The sequence below is a fragment of the Manacus candei genome, unplaced genomic scaffold (assembly GCF_025592945.1).
Source record: "Manacus candei isolate 608988 ecotype Guabito, Panama unplaced genomic scaffold, ASM2559294v1 h1tg000015l, whole genome shotgun sequence".
In the NCBI taxonomy this organism is placed as follows: Eukaryota; Metazoa; Chordata; class Aves; order Passeriformes; family Pipridae; genus Manacus; species Manacus candei.
Genome location: NW_026138063.1, coordinates 3,717,108 through 3,736,443, shown reverse-complemented (window position 1 = coordinate 3,736,443; position 19,336 = coordinate 3,717,108). Strand labels below are relative to the sequence as shown.

At 44.1% G+C, this 19,336-nt stretch overlaps 1 protein-coding gene across 2 annotated transcripts in view; it reads left to right on the top strand.

The window, feature by feature from the left end:
* GOLIM4 (golgi integral membrane protein 4) overlaps nucleotides 1-6,014 on the top strand; it is a 30,465-nt gene extending 24,451 nt beyond the window's left edge. For both annotated transcript variants that reach the window (XM_051781844.1, XM_051781845.1), the window contains 5 exons: nucleotides 266-378; nucleotides 1,504-1,671; nucleotides 2,086-2,154; nucleotides 3,754-3,834; nucleotides 4,166-6,014. In XM_051781844.1, coding sequence (XP_051637804.1) covers nucleotides 266-378; nucleotides 1,504-1,671; nucleotides 2,086-2,154; nucleotides 3,754-3,834; nucleotides 4,166-4,327 — 593 coding nt within the window. In that variant the 3' untranslated portion in view covers nucleotides 4,328-6,014. The remainder of the gene's footprint in view (nucleotides 1-265; nucleotides 379-1,503; nucleotides 1,672-2,085; nucleotides 2,155-3,753; nucleotides 3,835-4,165) is intronic.
* Nucleotides 6,015-19,336: the final 13,322 nt, after the last annotated feature.

The window sequence follows — 19,336 nt, the reverse complement described above, 5'->3', positions numbered from 1 at the left end:
TAAAACCAGAAGCTCAAATAACCCTGACTGAACTGACTGAGTGGAATAGAGGAATTACTAAAGATCATATTCACATTCCTGAATGAAAAAGTGTCCTTTTGATTGAGCTCCTAGGATAGGGCTTTGTGGATCTTGGTTACATTCCTGGCTCTGTCTATGGGTTTGTTTGATCTCTTTAAATTATATAGAATCATGGAGTGGTTTGGGTAGGAAGGGACTAACTGAAAACTGCTCTAATACAATAATAACCTAAGAAATTTTTCAGCTTATGAACATGACAACCAGCACCAGGATGAAGGTGAAGACGATGATCAAAATAATGCAAATGAACAGCAAGAGCCAGAACATCAAGCAGAAAATCAGCAGGCTGATGAATCAGTGAGTATGAATTAAGATGCTGCAGATTGCAATCGTTACTGAAGTGAGAACCCACAGGTCTCATCTGACATAATTGTGTGTTACAGAAATAAGATGAAGAGAGGTCTGCTAGGGAGACAGGTTTGACAGTTTAAAACAACATCTGAAATCTATTTAAAGCTGTCCTTATTGATTTGGGAAGAAATCAAAAAGAAGCTTTCTTGTTGGAAGCAAATTGCTTATTTCCACATTCCTTTGATCTGTGCTTTAGGTGGAATAAAGGATTTGGACTTAGCTGGGACTTGAACAGGTAAATTTGGCCTCAGAAAAATAACATGAGTGGTCAGTCAAAAAGAGCTGAGATGGTATTTTTGATGCTGTGGTTAGTTAAGAGGGTAAGAGCCAACTCAAGAGCCACTGAAACCACCTGGAGTCAGTACAGAACTGTGAGGCCTTGAAGGAGGATGTAGGTGAGCACTGAACTGACTGCACAGAGACCTGGGTGCAGCAGAGTGAGTCCTGTGCCTTCCCCCAAACTCCCTCTCACCTGCTGTTGTGGAACATCAAGAGTATTTTCTTTACTCCCCTTCAGCAAATTAAAGTGTATAGTAAATAATTCCAGAGGACCTTTAACTTGTTAGCTATAAAGTTACAGAACTGCTCTTACTGAATGATAAGCAGAAAGAAAATGCTCCTTTTCAGGATGGCAAAGATGAAAGGTGAGTGTTGTTTTGTTTTATTACAGACATAGACAAGGTCAATAGTGCAGGACAGTCTGGCACTGAAGGATCACATCAGCTCTCTGGAGCCAGGAGCATTTAAACCCTTATCTTCGTTCACCTGGCCTTATCAGGCACTGTCAGTTGTCAGATAGTCAATAAACAAAAGTTGTTTAACAGCCTCTGTGAAACAGGTCATGAGATTCAGTCTGGTTTTTAGCAGACAGACACCTGTACTTCTGCTCTGTCTCTGCCCAGTGCTGAGGTACTTTTACCCAGTGAGCCCTGATCCTGTAGAGATTCCAGCTGGTGTTAGTGGGGATGGAGTCGGTTCTAGCACAGCTCATGCCAGTGTAGCTTTCAAGGGAAAGGGAGTTTGACCATGAGCTAAAAATGTGCGTTTAACATTCACTTCTGAAAATTGCAGAAGGCAGCCATGGAAGATGTGAATCCTGCTGACGACCCCAATAATCAGGGAGAAGATGAATTCGAGGAAGCTGAGCAAGAGCGAGAAGAAAACCTACCAGATGAAAATGAAAAGCACAAGGAAGCCAGTCAGAAACAAGGACATCCAGGAATGGAAGAGCACTTGGTGGTCAGTAAAGGGAAAGGAGGAACCCACAGGGCCTCTTCAGGAGGTCAAATGCTGCACATTTCAACCCTGTTAAAGCTATAAACTCCTCCAGACAGAGACAATCTGTATTGTTATGGCTTTGGTCTTTAGTGGTGTGAATATTCCACTGTCTTCCTGCTTAGTATGGAAGGTCTTGCTGAATTCTGTGAAGAAGTTTTTCTTATAATCATCCTGCTATTTTTCAGTTGAGGGCAGTTTTGAATCACGTAACCAGGCTCTCACTGCTGCTAATGAAGGAACTCAAACTTCTTATGCCATTGTTGTTATTTTAGCTTTACATGGAGTTTTAGTTCCAGAACAAGAAGCTTTAATCTTCAGTCTTCTAAAGTTAATAGACATGCACTAGAACTGAATTGTTCTGTGATCTTTGTGCAGATGGCAGGAAACCCCGACCAGCAGGAAGATAATGTGGATGAACAATACCAGGATGAGGGAGAAGAGGAGGTAAGAACACAGATCTCAAGCATATGTGGACTTAGGTAGCAGAGCACATCTCCATTAACATTCAGCCTTGGTATCCTTTATAACTGCAGCATGAACCCAAGTCACTTTGTCTGACTTCAACAAACCTGGAAAGCTTTTGCCATTACTCTGCTGTCCCCTTCTGGATACATTCAGGGTTTCTCATGCAATCCATCAGTCTTCCATGCCACACAGTGTTAATTGGGCAATAATTGAAAAGATTAAGCCAATCACAACACAAGGAAAAATTCCTGGAAACCTCAAGGTCACAGAAAACCTCATTAATGTCTAATCACACACTGCCGTTCTGGGCAAACTGCTTCCTTGGCCACTCACTCACTCTTTAGCTCTGACTTTGATTTATTGGTGCTCCTCCTGAGCAATCCAAGCTATTTGCAGGCAGGAGCCACGCTGCAGGCCTTCAACACCTACCTGATTCATTCCTGCTCTCTGCTTCACACATAATGCTGTACAAAAAGCAGTGGAATCAGCTGCTCCTTACTCCCTCCTGGGGAGCACTTTGTCTGGATTAGCTGGGATGCACTCAGCATTCACCAGTTCAGAATACTGTTCCTGACATCAAACCAGGTCATTAGGAACTGGGAATGATTGGCTTCTGGCATCTCCTTTTTGGCTTACAGGAAGCAATTCAGTACATGGGCTATGCCCAGTGTGCTTACTGGAAGTAGTAAAGTGTGAGCAGGGGTTGAGTGAGCAATCCAGAGAGACATAAGATGCTGTAAGGGGGATTAATTTCTTTAGTAGATTGACTCAAATATTACACATTGCTCTTGAAATCTTTCCCTCAAAGTGATCCTGATGTGAGGGGTGCATCTTACCCAGCTTGCAGGACACTGGAGTAAATAACAGGATCCTCCAAAAGAAAATCAGGTTTACTGCAAAAAGCATTCCTCTTTCATATTTGCACCTAATGTGGAAAGTGGGACATGAAATTGAGGGAGAGTGCTGACAGAACAGAAACAAGTGAGAGATCCAAGAGCTGATCATCTGGGAAACAGATTCAGCATGACCTGCTCTCTCCAAGGATAGCACTGGAAGAGATTGTTCTTTGCTCCCAATCCCCCACTTGCTCCTTTGTGGTTTTCCAGGAGCAGCTGGCAGAAGGATCCCTCAAATTCTGGGAGAGCATGGCCAAAGTTACCATTAAATACCTGCATTGCATGCCAAAACTGAAATAGTTCTGGGAGTCCACAGTGGGGTGGGAGTGTCAGTAATGACTCTTTTGGTGTATCGTGACGCAACACTCCTACTATGAAAGACAAGGAGAAAATAATATCTATGTAAAGTTAAAGCATGGCATGGAAGGCTAAATGTGTGAGGTGATGATGAGAGGGTCTGTGAGAATTGTAGTTGAAAGTTAGATGCTCTCAGAGGGAGTGAGTTTGCTGATAGTTGGATGTTTATGGGTTTTTTATTCTCCTTTAACCTCTCCATGCCCTCTCCTCCCTCCTTTAAAATCTCCATTCTGCAAAAGCAGTGCTGTGAAAATGTGCACAGTTATGCCACAGGCCACTTTCTAAAAGGAAATTAAACCATGGAGAACATCTCTGTGCTTTGTAGGTCCAGGAAGATTTGACTGAAGAGAAAAAACGAGAACTGGAACACAACGCTGAGGAGCCATATGGTGAAAACGAGGAAAATGTAAGTCCTGGGCAAACCCACAGGTCTGGGGACATGATCAAACCCTGAACACAACTGTGAGCACGTCACAGGGATCTTACATAATTGCTGCAGCTTGCTTTAATCATAGACCTGAAATTGTCATGCCATCCCAACTTCATTTTGCTCATCCTTCCACCTCCACAGCAGTTCTTGCTGCCTGGAGGCCTTGGAAAATCTTCTCCTGTTCCTGTCCATCAGCTCTCACAGCTCCAGCTGACAGTTATTTCACTGCCCTAAAATAAACTATAAGGGAACTGGCACTGAATATCTGTGTGTAATTTTTCCTGTTCTTTTTTTTCCCCCCAATCAGGCAGATGAAAAGAATAACAGAGGGACAGACCAAGAGCAAGAAATGCAAGAAGAGAACAACCAGAAAGAAGTTCATGAAGACAATTATGAGGAGGAAGAAGAGGAGGAGGAGGAGGAAGGCAGAGCTGTTGCAGCAAAATCTCGTAGACGAGGGGAGATGTAGTCCCTGCATTTTTCTTTATCAGGACACAAATTCCTGTTGTAGTTTGGTTTGATTTTTTTTTTTAAAGAACTTTTTTTTAGGATATTTAATTTCCAAAAAAAAAAAAAACCCTTGTGTTTTACACTTTTTACTTTTCTATTAGGTGCCCATATGTTTATATGAATATGGTATTTTGATACTCTAGATTAGGATTTCTTTTCTATTCCAGCTGTACATAAGCAGACATCCTCGAGGTTTAATTTTCTCTAATTCTGGGCATGGTTTATAGAGGCCGTTTTGGATACATTTTCACCTTGTCCAGGTCTGACAGGGTTGTTTGGTGTCATTTCAGACACATTCAACACTGAAGGAATATTTCTAGTGCCTAAATCCAGTTGACTTTAGTCACTCCAGCTCATTGTCTTCCATGGCAGGATTTATCCTGACTAAGGGCTGGTTATTCCTTGTAACCTCACGAGGACAAGCACAGGCCGAGCTGTTTGCAGGACCAGGCCTTTTCTAGGTGCAGAACAGTTATAAAATATGCAAGCTCTACAAAGCCTTCAGAATGCAGCCAGGTTAACAGCTGTTAATTTTGGCAGCTGTTTATATACACTTCAATTATGCATTTATTTTAATGAGCATACCCAGGTACCTCAATTACACGCACTGCCTGGCAGCTCATGCAGATGGGGGTGTGCTGGAGGAGCTGGGAACCCATTTAGACTTGAAGCTCCATTATGCCAAATCACAACACTACAGCTGTCACAGGGATGAAGATTTACAGCAGCAACAATTTCGTTGTCCTTGTTAATATATAAAATATTTGACCGGAGAACTATGATTGTGTTGTCTCAGTGCCACGTTTTCTGGAGCCTGCAGAGAGTAACTGAGCTGACATGATTGGTGCAAGATGTTGAACTAAGGCCTTTTTACCTTCTTTTACTTATTTATTTTTTGAAGTCTGTGCTGGGAGGATTTCTGTGTGCCCTGGTGTGAGAATCAGACTCGAGACAAACCCCACAGAAGTTGTTTTGCCCAGCAAACACCTCCAGCACTGCATGTGGAAACCTGAGGGTGGGGGGGACAACACAAAAACTGTGCCTTGGTGTAGGCTATGAACATAATCACAGTGCATGAATCTATACAATATTTGTATTGGTACAGACACTAGTTATTTAATATATGTTAAAGGAGAATGGGAATCTGGATTTCCCAGGCTGTGCCCCATTGCTGGAAATGAGGCCCAGGGGAGCTCCCCAAAGTGTGTGTTAATATATGAAACGAAGGATTGGGGGTTTTCCCCTTTTTTAATAATGATGCATAGCAATGTTTTTAGTTTTAACTTTTTATATGAATGTAATTTAATTCATTTTTCTACTAACTCAATTATATTAAGTTTTATAGTTGGTTTCCATTCTTTGCAATTTTCCTAAATGTCCCCAACCCAGTGCTTACATTTCACAGGAAGATTTTTGTCAACAAGTATTTTGGGTTTTCTAGTTACCATAAATAAGATTTACCTTATGTATAAAAAAGTTTACATGAGACTGTAAAATGTATAATATGTACATAATCTTCAGAATACAATTATTTTGGTAAATTGGCCTGTATTTTTAATGTCATGGTTGCAGTATTTAATTATTTGAGGCATAATAAAACTTGACTGCAGTCAATAAACTAGGACATAGTTACTGATCTTGCACAAGTGTGAGGTTTTGTGTTAGTTTTCCTAACAGTGTGTTTGTATTCCATTTTAATAGAGCAAGTAGGGACAGGCAGGGAAAGAGCTGGAGCTCTTCAGGGGAGTGGTATTTTCAGGGGAGTGGAGCCTTTATATTAATGGATACAGCAGTACCCATGGAGATGTGAAAAACAGACTGTCTGCAGTGCAGAGAAAGCCACTCCAAAGCCACCTGCAGGTACAAACTATCCCCCAGCACAGCATCTTCCCAATAAGCTGCTTCTTGCTCCTTTCCAATTGCTTCAGCAGTTTGCTGATTGTGGGTTAAATTAAAGAGCTGTTCACAGGTCCCAGTGTCCCAGGGCACAAAGCGGGTTTGTTAAACAGCTTTGATGATATTCTGTTGGATATCATCCACTTGGGTAACAGGTGGCTCCAGCAAGAGAGACAAAACCCTGCCCAGGACGAGGATAAGGGCTCCCCCTGTGCTGGACCAGCCTGTGTTCCCCACAGATGGATGGTCACTTCAGCAAGCACAATAAGTGCACATCAGACGTGAACAGGCCAAGAAAGTCTTCACAAGAGCCTGTTCTGTGCTTGATCAAGGGCCTGTTCACTGCAGACAAGAGTTACTTGATTGAAGATCAACTTTATGAGTGAGACATGAGGCTCAAAACCTGTGTGGCACCTCCACAGCACACCTTGGCCACAACTCCATCAGTTCTGGGGCTTTCCCACACTCCCCAGCCAGCTTTGCTCCCTGCCAGCAGCTCAGAGCTCAGAGATGCAGGACTCAAACCCCAATTCCAATATTTTTGCAAAGTCTCTTGGGGGACCTTGCACAGCTGCCTGCTCTGGGCTCCCCCTGGAGTCATTCCGACCCCTGTGCCTGACAAGGGTCACTTAGTGCCAGACCCACTGGGCCCATTGGGTGCTTGAGCTGGTGATGAGAAGGGGGACCCACATGTCAGGTCCTCACTGCCTGAGGATCCCTGGAATTCAGGGAATGCCAAATGCTTTGCTAAATCAAGAAATTAATGAGCTTATATGACCTAAAAATAAATTGGAGATGTCCCACAGCTCCAGCCCTGGCACACAGAATGAACAGCAGAGGGAAATGCTCTGTCTCAGTTTTCCAGCTCACAGAGTGTGACTCCCAGCATGACACTGTGGTTTAGGACTAATGAGAGTCACACACCAATGGAGTGGAAGTTGGAATTCAAAGGGAAAAGTTACATCACTCTGGGATTTGGCAGCCCAAGACAGCCATGGGCACACCATGACCAGGGCTGACATCCACTCATGAAAATATTGGAGACAGTTCAGGAAACAGGGTGAGACCAATGGGAAAACTCAGCTTATGGAAAGAAAGTTCATGCTCCAGACAGCTCAGGAAAGACTTGGCTGAGAACTCACAGAGGCAGCCACGCAGTGAGACAGAAGCCCTCAGCCTCCCAGTAAACACAAAACAAAACCCCACAATAAAACTCAGGCCAGAAATACACCATGTTTAGTAATTAAGTTAATTACTCACTGCAGCAATTTAGTTAAAGGCTGTGATGAGTTTTTGATCACGGCACATCTTTGACAAGTCTTTCTAATTCAAGCCCAGCTTGGGCATCGTGAGAGAGTCCTGCCTATGGTAAATTGAAAGGTCAGTCAAGAGGATGATAAGAGGCATAAATACACAACACAATGACATTCAATGAATAAAACCCAATGGAATTAATTCTGCAGGACAGGAAATGCTCCAGCAGCTCAGATCCAGTGCTGCGGCTCCACAGCTCACCTCAGTTAAAATGCTGTTCCTCGCTGTGTTATCTTTAACAGCGAACAGCAAACTGGCTGTGGTTCAGAGCACAGCCCACAGATACACTTGGCACTGAGCACAAATTAGGTCCTGACAGGTTTTATCCACTTTTGCCACAGGTTTTCCCGGCGAAGGGGCCGCAGGGCACTCCCTGCTCAAAACGACCTTCACTCGGCTGTTCAAGTCTGAGCACGTAAAACATGTTTACAGAGCACACGGAGCTTCTTCCTCTGCTACAGCCAGAAATAAATGTTTATTGTTACAGCCAGAATATTTGCAGGGTGAGGGGAACGAGAAGCCCAAAGCTGTGCATCCAGAGCAAGATAAAGAGCTGTCTTCAGTCCATCTGACACATCATCAGCCCTCAAACAGGTTTCCCTTCCCCAGTTCTTACTGGTTCAAACTCAGAATTATTCATGATTTTCTCGTCATCATGGCATTTAAAGGGAATAAAGAACAAAATGATTTTGTCATATCTACTAATAAAGTCTTTTTAAAATGTTTTCTTTGAATTTCAGTGTATTAAAGCTATTTATCAGCTCTGTTACAGTCAGGGACTCAGCTGATGAGACTGGCAACAGCTTCACGTTGCTCACATGCTGGAATGCCCCAAGGAAAGTTCAAGGTGCATTGACATCATTAACCTCTGATTGCTTGAAACAATCATTGCCCTGTAGTAAACTTTTCATTCTCAAAGCTGCTTCTACCTGCAGATCACGAATCATTTTATGAAAGTGTTTAGACCCTGTCTTAGGGAGAGGCACCAAGGGAAGGCAGCACAGGGGACTTTGACAAGGTTTTTGAGAGGAAACCTGGGAAGAGACCAGATTGGGCCTGAGTTTAGCCCTAGAGTCCTGCTGAGCCTTCTGATCACAGTCATCAATATATAAAACTCTATCTTCTGTGTGTTTTCAACCACACAGCGAATGATTTCATCAGTTCAAAAAATATTTTGCAGCAGAATTTTGCCCTGGGGCTGATCTCTCACTGTTTTCCTGACCTTCCCTTGCCTCACCTCTGAGGTCACCCAGGGCCTGTGTGTTTCCTCAGCTCCAGATCTACATTTCCACTGCACAAATTAATGCTCTGCCAAAGTTTCAGAGGTGGTAAAACTATCAGGATGTTTTTTCTTCATCGTAAGTGCTGCATCTGTCAGCCACATACGTGACCACAGGGGCACAAAATGCCTTGGACACACTCCTGGTGCCCTGGATGCTGCAGTAACAGCCCCTTCAGGGAATGCCCATCACGGAGCAGGCTGGAAAAGCTGTCACAGAGTTGCCTTTAGTGCACTTATGAGCTTAACTATGAATTGAAGCAGATAAAAAAAGGTGAGCTTTAATGAAAGGTTAAACCTCACAGGGAATTTTATCCATGACCTTATGTCAAGGGAACGAAAAAAATAAGAAAGAAAGCTCTAGGTGACATTTTGGAAAAGACAGAATCCTTAATTAATGACCAAATGCTACTGTTAGAAGAATATAGTCAGAGTTCTGTAAAAATGAGATTATGAAATTAAATCACAGACCTTGTGAATCCCACTGGTGTCAAAGAGAATGGAAAGAGCTGTGGTTTGTCCCTAACCTGTAGAAAGCTTGATCTTTCCCAGCAGGAGCTGCAAAATACCTTTGTAAAGTAGTAATTGTGGTGAACAGCCCAGGTCAGCCCTGTGTAAGATATTCCTGGTTGCAGGACCCCGAGCTGCTTGTGCACAGCAGATATTCCAATGGAATATTAACAGCCCTCCCATGTTACAAGGATTTACAGGAATTTTCTGGTCATTTGCTGTGACAGGTGAGAAACACAACAGCTCCTGTGCATGAAGCTGAGAGGGCTTAACATATATATATATGTATTATAATGGGTACAAATTGAAAAATGGCAAATTTAGGTTAGATATTATGGAAGGAATTCTTCCCTGTGAGGGTGGGGAGGCCCTGGCACAGGTTTTGCCCAGAGAAGCTGTGGCTGCCCCATCCCTGGAAGTGTCCAAGGCCAGGTTGGACAGGGCTTGGAGCAACCTGGGCTAGTGGAAGGTGTCCCTGCCCTTGGCAGGGGGGTGGAATGAAATGAGATTTAAGGTCCCTTCCAACCCTAGAACAAGTAAATTCAGCACCAGCCATCGTGCTGGAAAACCACCAGGAATCAGAGGATGTGGAAGGGAGCAGGGCATGTGAGCAGGAGTGGAAGAACTGGAGATATAACCACAGTTACTGTGCAAGAAGAGGAATGAAGGACATGAACCCCAAGACAGCAGATTTCACTGTGCATGGAGCATTTTGTGTTACCTTGAAATGACACAGTTTTTGTCCCTGCCCATGTTAGGGGGGTGGAATGAGATGAATTTTCAGGTCCCTTCCCACCCAAACCACCCTAGGATTCTATGGATAGGAATACACAGAAATGTAGATTATTACATCAAAAAATAGGTTGTGCAGAATTGTATCGACTGAAGCTTGGGCAAGACTCTTGTAGACGAGCTCAATTCTGAGTTTCCACAACCTCCTGCAACCCAAGTTAGGCCTTCAGGAATACCTGCATCCCACTGGGCTCTCCCACCGAGGAGCAGTAACTTTATGTGGCACAGAAGAGCCAACTGCACCCCTTGGGCTTCCACAGAAGATGTGGAAATAGTTCCCCTCCTTGTGTTACTGCCATGTCAGATGGTCGTGTCAGTGGATCGATCTGCTTGTAAAATTAGGGGATGTGGTGCAATAATGAAAAGTGTTGAGATGTTTCCCATCTCAAGATCAATATTTTGATGGGTTCTAAAATAAATTTGTTGAAAAAGATGCTGTGACTGAAGAAAGTCTTTGTAGAAGTGTTATATTTCACAGTGACAAATCTGCAAAGCCGCAAACCACGTTACTCCTGAAAAGACATTGAGATTTATTCTGGAGAAAGCATCTTGGAAATTAGAATACTGGACAAGCTGATACCTATCCTTCTTCAGTTTCAAAATAGAGAGGCTATTCAGAAAGGAGTTTCTCACTGGTGTTTTTGTACAGAGGTTCAGAACCCCAGCCAGGAGACATATCCAAAGCCCCCAAAAAATGAAGAGTTCCTGGGGGTTATTTGGGGGTTCTGTTACAAAGCAAAGGGACCCGGTGCAAGTATGAGGAAAGAATATGCCACAGCTTCCAGCCTGCTTCCATTTCCATATTGATTTGGACTGTACTGTAATTAGCAGCTCACAGGTTATTGTACGTGGTGGTTCCACACTGTCAGACATTCCCTCCGGGCTTGTCCTCGCAGCAAACACCATTAAATTTGCAATTTACCTCAGTGCCTGCTGCATTGCCCATCCAAACCTTCCTGTCACATTGCTTCAGCCGCACAGGGTTACCTAAATGCAACGCAGAGCACAGTTCTGTCCTTCCTTACCCTGTTTTATTTATTCCATTTAGGTTTCCTGCCTTTAACAGTTGTTCTGGATTTCCACTCCATGTGAATCCTCCCAGATGGCACTGATACCTCAGGTCTTCCCCTTACATGCTAAACTGCATTACTGAGCCTCTTGGATTTAAACCTTTTGCAGAAAATGTCACCATTAAATTAACCTAAACTCCAAACTGGAGCTGCAGGTGTGTAACCCACCTTGTTAGAGCAGCATCTGCATTCCAGGAATTACAGTCGGTGTCATGAGGGGCAAAGAGAGGAAGGAAGGGGGCACTTCCATCTTGTTGGATAGCAAAGGCTTCCCATCTCAAAGTATCAAATGTAGCAGTGTGGAAAAAGAAGAGGAGATTATTTGACATTCCTCTGTGTCTCAGGAAACTGCAAAAGATTCATGAATATTTCAAAGAGCCCTGGCTTTTTCAGAAAGGTGCCTTAAATCTCTTTGGTGTGCAACAGCTGTGCTGTTTTTCATACCAGGTACAGCACCACAGATGCATAGATTAGGCTCCACCACGAATTTACTCTGTTTTAAGCATCAGGGGAAAAAATTAAAATAAAAATAACTTTTTTTCTTCTTTTTCCTATGGGACAGTCCCGGACCCTGCTCAGTTGGTTCGTGTGAACACAGAACTATTTTCACACCCTGCTAATTCTTTTGGAAATCAATATTTTCTAAGCCAGCTGAGGTCACACAGGACTTGTTCATCCTGCACTGGCTCTTCCTCTGTTCCCCGGCAGCTGCACTTTCTGTAGTGTCTCCTGTAGAAAGCAACGTTCAGCTCAGGTGAAAGTACAGAGGCAGCTTCCAGTTTTCACAAATTTTGTTTCCTTGCCTCCATAAAGTGGCATTTTTCCTTCTAAAGGTGCTGCCTTGGGATAATTTTGCCCAGAGCCAAAGCAGCTGCCACCAGGTCACATTCCAGGGAACCCTGCAGAAGTTCCCTGCCTGTTTCTTTGGACACACAAACCCCATCTGGTGTGAGCAGTGGGGTTTGTAACCTCCCCACTGCCTCAGAAAGCCCCAGATTTCATCCCAGTGAATGCAGGCAAGGAAAACACAGAGAAACAAGGAAACAAGACTTCAGAACTCCAGGAAGGCTTTGGTTTGTTTGGTTCCTTCTGGATAGGGAGGTAAAGGACGTTCCCATTTGTATTACCAAGCCCATATTCAAGAACTCTGCAAGGCAAGACATACATTTAACTGTCAGAGACAGAAAATGGTAAACCTGGAGTGAATTTCCCCCATTCCTCACAAGATTTGGGCCCATCTGGGTTTCGTCTCCTGCAAAGCATCAGCACAAATGGATTGCTGCATCATCCCTTTTTATACAAACCATTTACAACGTTCTCCAAAAATGACAGATTGCTCCCTTCCTCGCTCTCACCAACAGGCAGCAAGCACACTGACAGCCAAAGTAATGCAATACCTAATAAGAGGATTAAGTAGAGAGGAATTCTAGTTAATATTGTATTAGCAATGGCTGATACCTTCCCTGCCCATTCTAACTCCCTCACAGGATACAATGTCCACGCTTGTAAGGGAAGCTTATTGACATCTGATCAGTCAATAAATCTGTTCTTGTTTTTTAATGACCCCAAGAGCTGGTTCCACATGCTCACATCATCTTACCAACAATTTACCCTCATAAATTAATAACTGCCTTTAGGGCCTTTTAAACCCTAGACCCTGTTTTAGCTCCTTTTCAGTAATTTTCATCTAATTGCAAGTCAAGTCTTGGGGCAGAGCAGGATTAAACCTCACCAGCCCCAACAGAGCTTTGTGGAACCAACAACAGAGAGGCAGAGACATGAGGCTCCTTCTGTGCACAACCAATCCAACACCTACAAACAGCAGGAAAAACCTCAAAGAATCTGGGAGTCAGGACACCAGATTTTTGTCCAAGGTGATTAGAGGGACGGAGCATCTCTGCTGTGAGGAAGGACTGGGAAAATTGGGGTTGCTCAGCCTGGAGAAGCAAAGTCTTGGTGTGACCTAATTGTGTCCTTCCAGTACCTGAAGGAGCTACAAGAAAGATGGAGAGAGACTATTTACAAGGGCCTGGAGTGACAGGACAGGGGGGAATGGATCCAAACTAAAAAAGGGTAGGGATAGATGGGATATTAGGAAAAATTCTTCCCTGTGAGGGTGGGGAGGCCCTGGCACAGGCTGCCCAGAGAAGCTGTGTAAACAGGGAGGGTGGCACTTTGTTATCATACAAAGACCTGATCAATAGGAATGTATTAAAGATTCATACACTAGTGTATTAAAGCATCCATGCCATGATAATGTCTCCCATTTAAATACTATAAAAAGCTCAGTGGGCTCTTCACTGAGCCATTAAGTGAGTGATAGGCAAATTGGAAATGTCCAAGAGAAAAGGAGCAGAATTACACTCTGCTATGAAACACCAGGCAGCTCCCATAAAAATCAATGGGACTGCACAGCAGTAAATTGCTGGGGAGATGAGCTTTATTTCATGGCTCATAAGTGAGCATGAATCTCTAACAACCTGTCAGCCCTGACAGCTGTGCCTCTGCAAGGAACTGCCTTCTCCAGGGCGACCTCCGTCCCCTCGACCTGCCCCTCTCCCATCACACCCACGGGCTGGGGAATCAGCAGGGGCTGGGATATCCCCACATGGTGCTTGATATACTGGGAGGTGGCAGGAAACCTCTCAGGATTTATCCCACCAAAACCTGCAGAGATGCTAGAGCGACTGACTGAGCTGTGCAAACACCTCCTGAGACTGTGGGCTTTATTTTTGTGTGTTCTGCTCTCTCTGCCTGAGGATCTTCTGCTTCAAGCAGACAAGTTACTCACTAATAATGTTATCACTGCACTTTAAAGGAGGCACTGAGAGAGAAAGCAGCCTGCCTGAAAACTAACAGAGAAATCTCTGACAAGGCTACAAATGGAAACGGGAGTAGGGCTCCCACATGCCTTGAAATTCTGTCTTGATCCAGGGCCTAAGCAGAGCAGGAAGCTGCAGGGTTGCTACTTGGGTTTATGGCAGGAAAATTGGTAAGGCATGGCAGTCATCAAATCAGATTGGCAGCAACTGTGGTGCCACAAAATACATGACAAGAGTAGAAGACAGAGATGTCAGACGTGGACTTTGGTGACTGTGTTGCGCTTGCTGAACTGGGAGGACTGAATTTGGGGGAAATGCAGGTTAATATGCAGGATGTCCTGCAAACAGGAGCAGCTTTGCTACTCCCTTAGCTCCATGGAAGAACCTCTACCTCTCCTTGTATGCCAGAAACACTGCAAGGGCCAAGAAATTATCTCTTTTTGAAAAGATTCCCATCCAAATAACTTGTTTTGATGCTGGCTGGTCACTTGGGAGCACAGTGCCAGCTCAAGAGTCAACAAGAGCCAACAAGGGATCTACACAAATCAGCACTTTGTGGCCTTATCTAGAGATAAAGGTCTATGGGAACAATAGATAAAAATCAAATAGATTACATAAGTCCCTGAGGTTCTGGAAGAAAAAAAACAGACCCAGATTTAACCACTGCTCCCTACTTTTTATCTGACAGTGAAAAGCACGAACTTCTAAAACTCTGAGATGACAAACCAGCCTGAAAACAGAATGTATTTTCCCTCAAGCCAAGTTCTTCACCTTATCCTCTCCCCAGACTCTGCACTTGCCTTCAGCTCCCCCTTCAAGCTGCCAACCTCCTCACACAACCCACGCCAGGCAGGCACTTCCAGCTCTGTCTGCCTAATCTTTCAACTATTTTCTTTTTCCATAGTGTTTTTTTTTTCCCTTGATGATTTCCTATTATCCTCCAAAAGGCTTTTGAATCTGTTTTCCCAGCTCATCCAGCACAATACATTAGCAGGAATTAAATTAGCTGTCAAAGGGCTAATAGACTTGTTCCTTCAGGGGCTAAATTAGTAATATCCAACTTTATCTGGAAGGGGGAAGGTTTAAAAATTCTTCCAACAGGTTTTGGTCCTCATTAGATACACTGGAGCCTATTTACAGCAGCCACTCAAGAGAGCATAAGAATCAGCTGCTCAGCACAGATGGCCTTGAACTAAAGGTCAGAGAAAAGAGCATAAAAATATAGAAATACTTTAAAACTGTTCCTGCAGACGGTGGTTGCTGGCTGGAGTTACCCTTCTGGATATGTTTCACTGCCTTTGAAATGCTTTCTCAGTGTTACTGAATGCAATTTCATTTTACAAGTGGGTTATTTTGCTGTTTGGCTTTGCTGTGTGTTTTAAGTGGGATTTCTGGTATCTCTCAAGAAAGGAAAAAAAAATATTTGCTTCATTGTGAAAGGATTAGGAAGTATGGACAGCTGAATTAGCTGAGATCTTGTGCAATATTAAAGCAGCATATATTCGATGTCATACAATAAAAACTTAATAACAAAAGCTCTCAAAAACAGACTATGAGACTATTTTTCCTTGTATATCCTGATCCCCACTGGCAGGTGAGTGGATGAAAAAGCTATACTGGACACTATTCCACCTAGGAAAAATGCTGGATAAACACCTGTTATGTAAAGCCCCTTTCTGTTTATCCACTGATATCTGAGCAAATCTGAGTCTCTAATTACTGTGACATTTCTGCCTAAATGCTGCTCTCAAATCCCAGCCTGGTGCTGCACTTTGGACGGTTATTACCAACACTCTCATTAATACAGAGGTTATATGAAGACAAATCCCTGTTATAAGTGATACTGATCCTCAAACACTTGTGAGACCCATCAGTTTGTGGTGCAATCTGGGCAAAGGAGCCCTTTGGGTGCAGGATCTTACCTGGGTGAGGCTGGTCCAGGTGACCTCCAGAAGGGTCTGTTCCAGCCCAAACTATCCCATGAGGTGATGTCCATCAGGACCTCTCTATCCAAGCATCAGCACTGAGCTGCCTGTCCTGACCACCACAATGTATTCCAGCAACAAGACACACCTGGGAGGCAGGAGATCAGCCCCAGCTGCCCTGGGCAATGAAAAATGATGCTTCATCACAGCATGAGTGCAAACAAGCAGCAACAGGGGCTCTTTGTTAGCACCCCCCAAACGAAGGAGTGGAAATACTGATAGGGCTTAATTTGGAGTGGAAATTAGTGGGGTGGAATTTAAATTTCACAACTTTTTAGGAAAAAATGGTTAAACAATGCACAACAGCAACAGTCTGTGACAGACATGTGGGGTGCTCTGAGTGTGCTCATCTCTAGTGTTGGTTGGGAGCCACATCTCTGCACAGAAACAGCACATTGTGAGTCTAAAAGGAACCTTTAAAATGAACACCTAGTTGATTTTAAGAAGCACCATAACAAGGGGATTTTATCCTGTTGGAAATATTATGAAACAGAATTCTTTGAGGCCTGCAGGAAATACTTGAGAGTAATTTGCACAGCCCAAAAAATTAGCACAAAGATGAAAAAAGGCACTTTAAAGCAAGCCCTAAAGCCAGCTCCCTCAGGTGGGCTCTTTCAGGCATGTTGGGTACGACTTACAGAAAAACTCACCAGCCAAGAGACTCACAATGGCTTAAGGAAGAAAGAGCAGCTGATTATTATTGTCAAAAAGTTCAGTGTTTCTCTGTGAAATCTCCATTTCTTTTGGCTGCAGTTCATTCCACTGAATAAAAACGTTTTCCTTTTTCTAATTCATTTGAACTTTTGGCACTTACAGTGCAGTTCATTGGCCAGCTTTTGGTGGCTGCCCTGCTCTCTGCAGTTCTTATTGTTGGGTAGTTCAGGTCATATTATTTCACACGAGCCAATATTAATGGCTGTGACTGTTCCCAGTGCTCACACAGACATCTATCAAGTAGACAAGCCCCTAATTCTGTGAATATCTCCTCTCCCAACCAATGGGCTTTGTTAAAACAGGGCTATACAGTGAAATGAATAGAAGGAGACTGTATAGTGAGCAGCTAAAATTAGTACTAAGGGAGTTGCAGAGCCCCGTGGGTCAGGAATGAGCCATGGCCCAGCTGGTGACAGCAAACTTGCCCTTCACCTGCCTCTAGGAAAGGACAAGAGCTGAGCATATCTGGGAAACTATTCATCTTCTCTGAAACTTGCACCTTGGCTGTGCTGCAAAGAGCACACCACCGTACAGCCCTACAGCAAATTAAAGGATGTGTTTCCAAGTAAATTAGGAAAACAATTTGTTTCCAAGAAAGAGATGAATTACAACTTAATTAAAACAACATAAGGAGGCTGGAGAAGGAAGGATGAATTCAGATCAGTCCTAAGGGAGCTCCACAGTCCTTGCAGCACGCTGAAAGACAACACCCAGGTGTCATACAGCAGCAGCACAAGAATTTCCATCAGCCATTCCCGGGGGGCACAGCTCTCTTCAGGTAGATGGTTTCACAAATATATACCTTTTTACCACAGCATACAGAAATCACTCACTGCAAAGTCAGCTTGTACTTAGAAACAAGAAGGGACAGAGATTGAATGGGAACACAGCAGCAGCCAGCTCCTGGGAGGTGGGAAGTGGCAGCAGAGGGAACAGGACGTGCCCCCAGCATGGCATGGAAGGCACCCCCGACCCCCAACCCAGCAGCCAAGGGGGTGTCTGAGCACACTGTCCGTGCTGGAGGCAGGCAGTGCTCTTGGGAAGTGGATAAAGGCAAGGAGAGTGTTGCCCTTCAGAAGTGTACAGTCTTTCAAAGAACTTGTTTACCAACTGCTTTTCAATGGCAAAGAACCCTCAGTAATTAACAACCCAGTTTTATGGCCAACAACAAAAAAAAAAAGAGTAAGAATCAGCTTTCCTTGTTCTGCACTTCTCCAGTGAGGAAAGGCTGAGAGAATTGTGTTTGTGGAAAAGAAAAGGCTTTCCTTTGGGGCCTTCCAGTAACCTTCAGGAAAGTACTGGAAAGAAGGCTGGAGAGGGACTGTGGACAAAGACACATAGTGACAGGACAAGGGGGAATGGATTAAAACTAAAAGAGAGTAGGTTTAGATGGGATATTGAGAAGAAATTATTCCCTGTGAGGGTGGGGAAGCCCTGACACAGGTTGCCCAGAGATGCCCCATCCCTGTAGGTGTTCAAGGCCAGGTTGGATGGGGCTTGGAGCAACCTGGGATAGGGGAAGGTGTCCCTGCCCATGGCAGGGGGTGGAACTGGATCACTTTTCAGGTCCTTTCGAACCAAAACCATTCTGTGGTTCTGTGATCTCCTTTAAATCTCATTGCAGCGAAATGACTCAAACATCACCAGGACATTCTTGCTGTTGGATACACTTTAAATAAAATCAGCAAGGCTCCCCAGATATTACCTCGTATTTCCCTGGGATCCCAAAGCCAGAGCATTAAAATAATGAAATAAAAAATTATGAGAGCAGAACCAGCTTCCTGATGGGAAAGAATAAATCACTGTCTGTGCCTTTCTCTTGTGTCTGACCCAGGGCTCAGGTCTAAATAGCAAAGCCTCTGAGCGTGTTCCCAGGAGAGACTCAACCAGCTTCTAATTACATGTGCTAGAAGTGGGTGGTAACTTTACTAGGAGCTGGTAACTGAGCTGTCTGCCCACGGGACTGGAGCAATTTCCATCTCAGCCTCACTTTCTAATGCTGGATTCTGGGAAGAGAGCCTAGTCCTCGAGTGCTTTTTGCTGTGATTTCAGCAGTGCTGATTTGAATGCTCCCTAGGGTCTGATACTCTGGGAAAAGCCTGCTTTCCTTTCCCATTTCCAGTCACACAGCCCGACAGCAGCCAGTGTCCAGCTGCTGTTGGGCTTGGACAGGTCAGTAAGGCTGGGTCAGTAAAGGTGCTCCCACAGGCTTTGTTTCCTCTCTGCTTTAGCTCCCTGACTTATTCCCAAGAACATGGTGTTTTCCCATATACCTCCTCTGTTGAAAAGAATATACTGAATCCTTTGTGTTCACCCTTCCACTCCCAAACCCAAGTGTTTTTTTTTAATGTAGATTACTGTGTTATATTATATCTGGAGGTAGAGCACCAGCCCCACTCCTCAGAAAGCTTTCCTGTTTTCTGTTCTCACCCTGCCATTCCTCTGGCCCACTCTGCTGAGCTGTACAGCACAACACGTCCTTCTCTGCCCCTTCCAAAGCTCTGCTTGCCTCTGTGTCTGTGTGAAGCACACAATTCCTCTCTGGATCTGTAGAAGCTCATTGCTGTGTGTTGCTGAGCTGTCCCT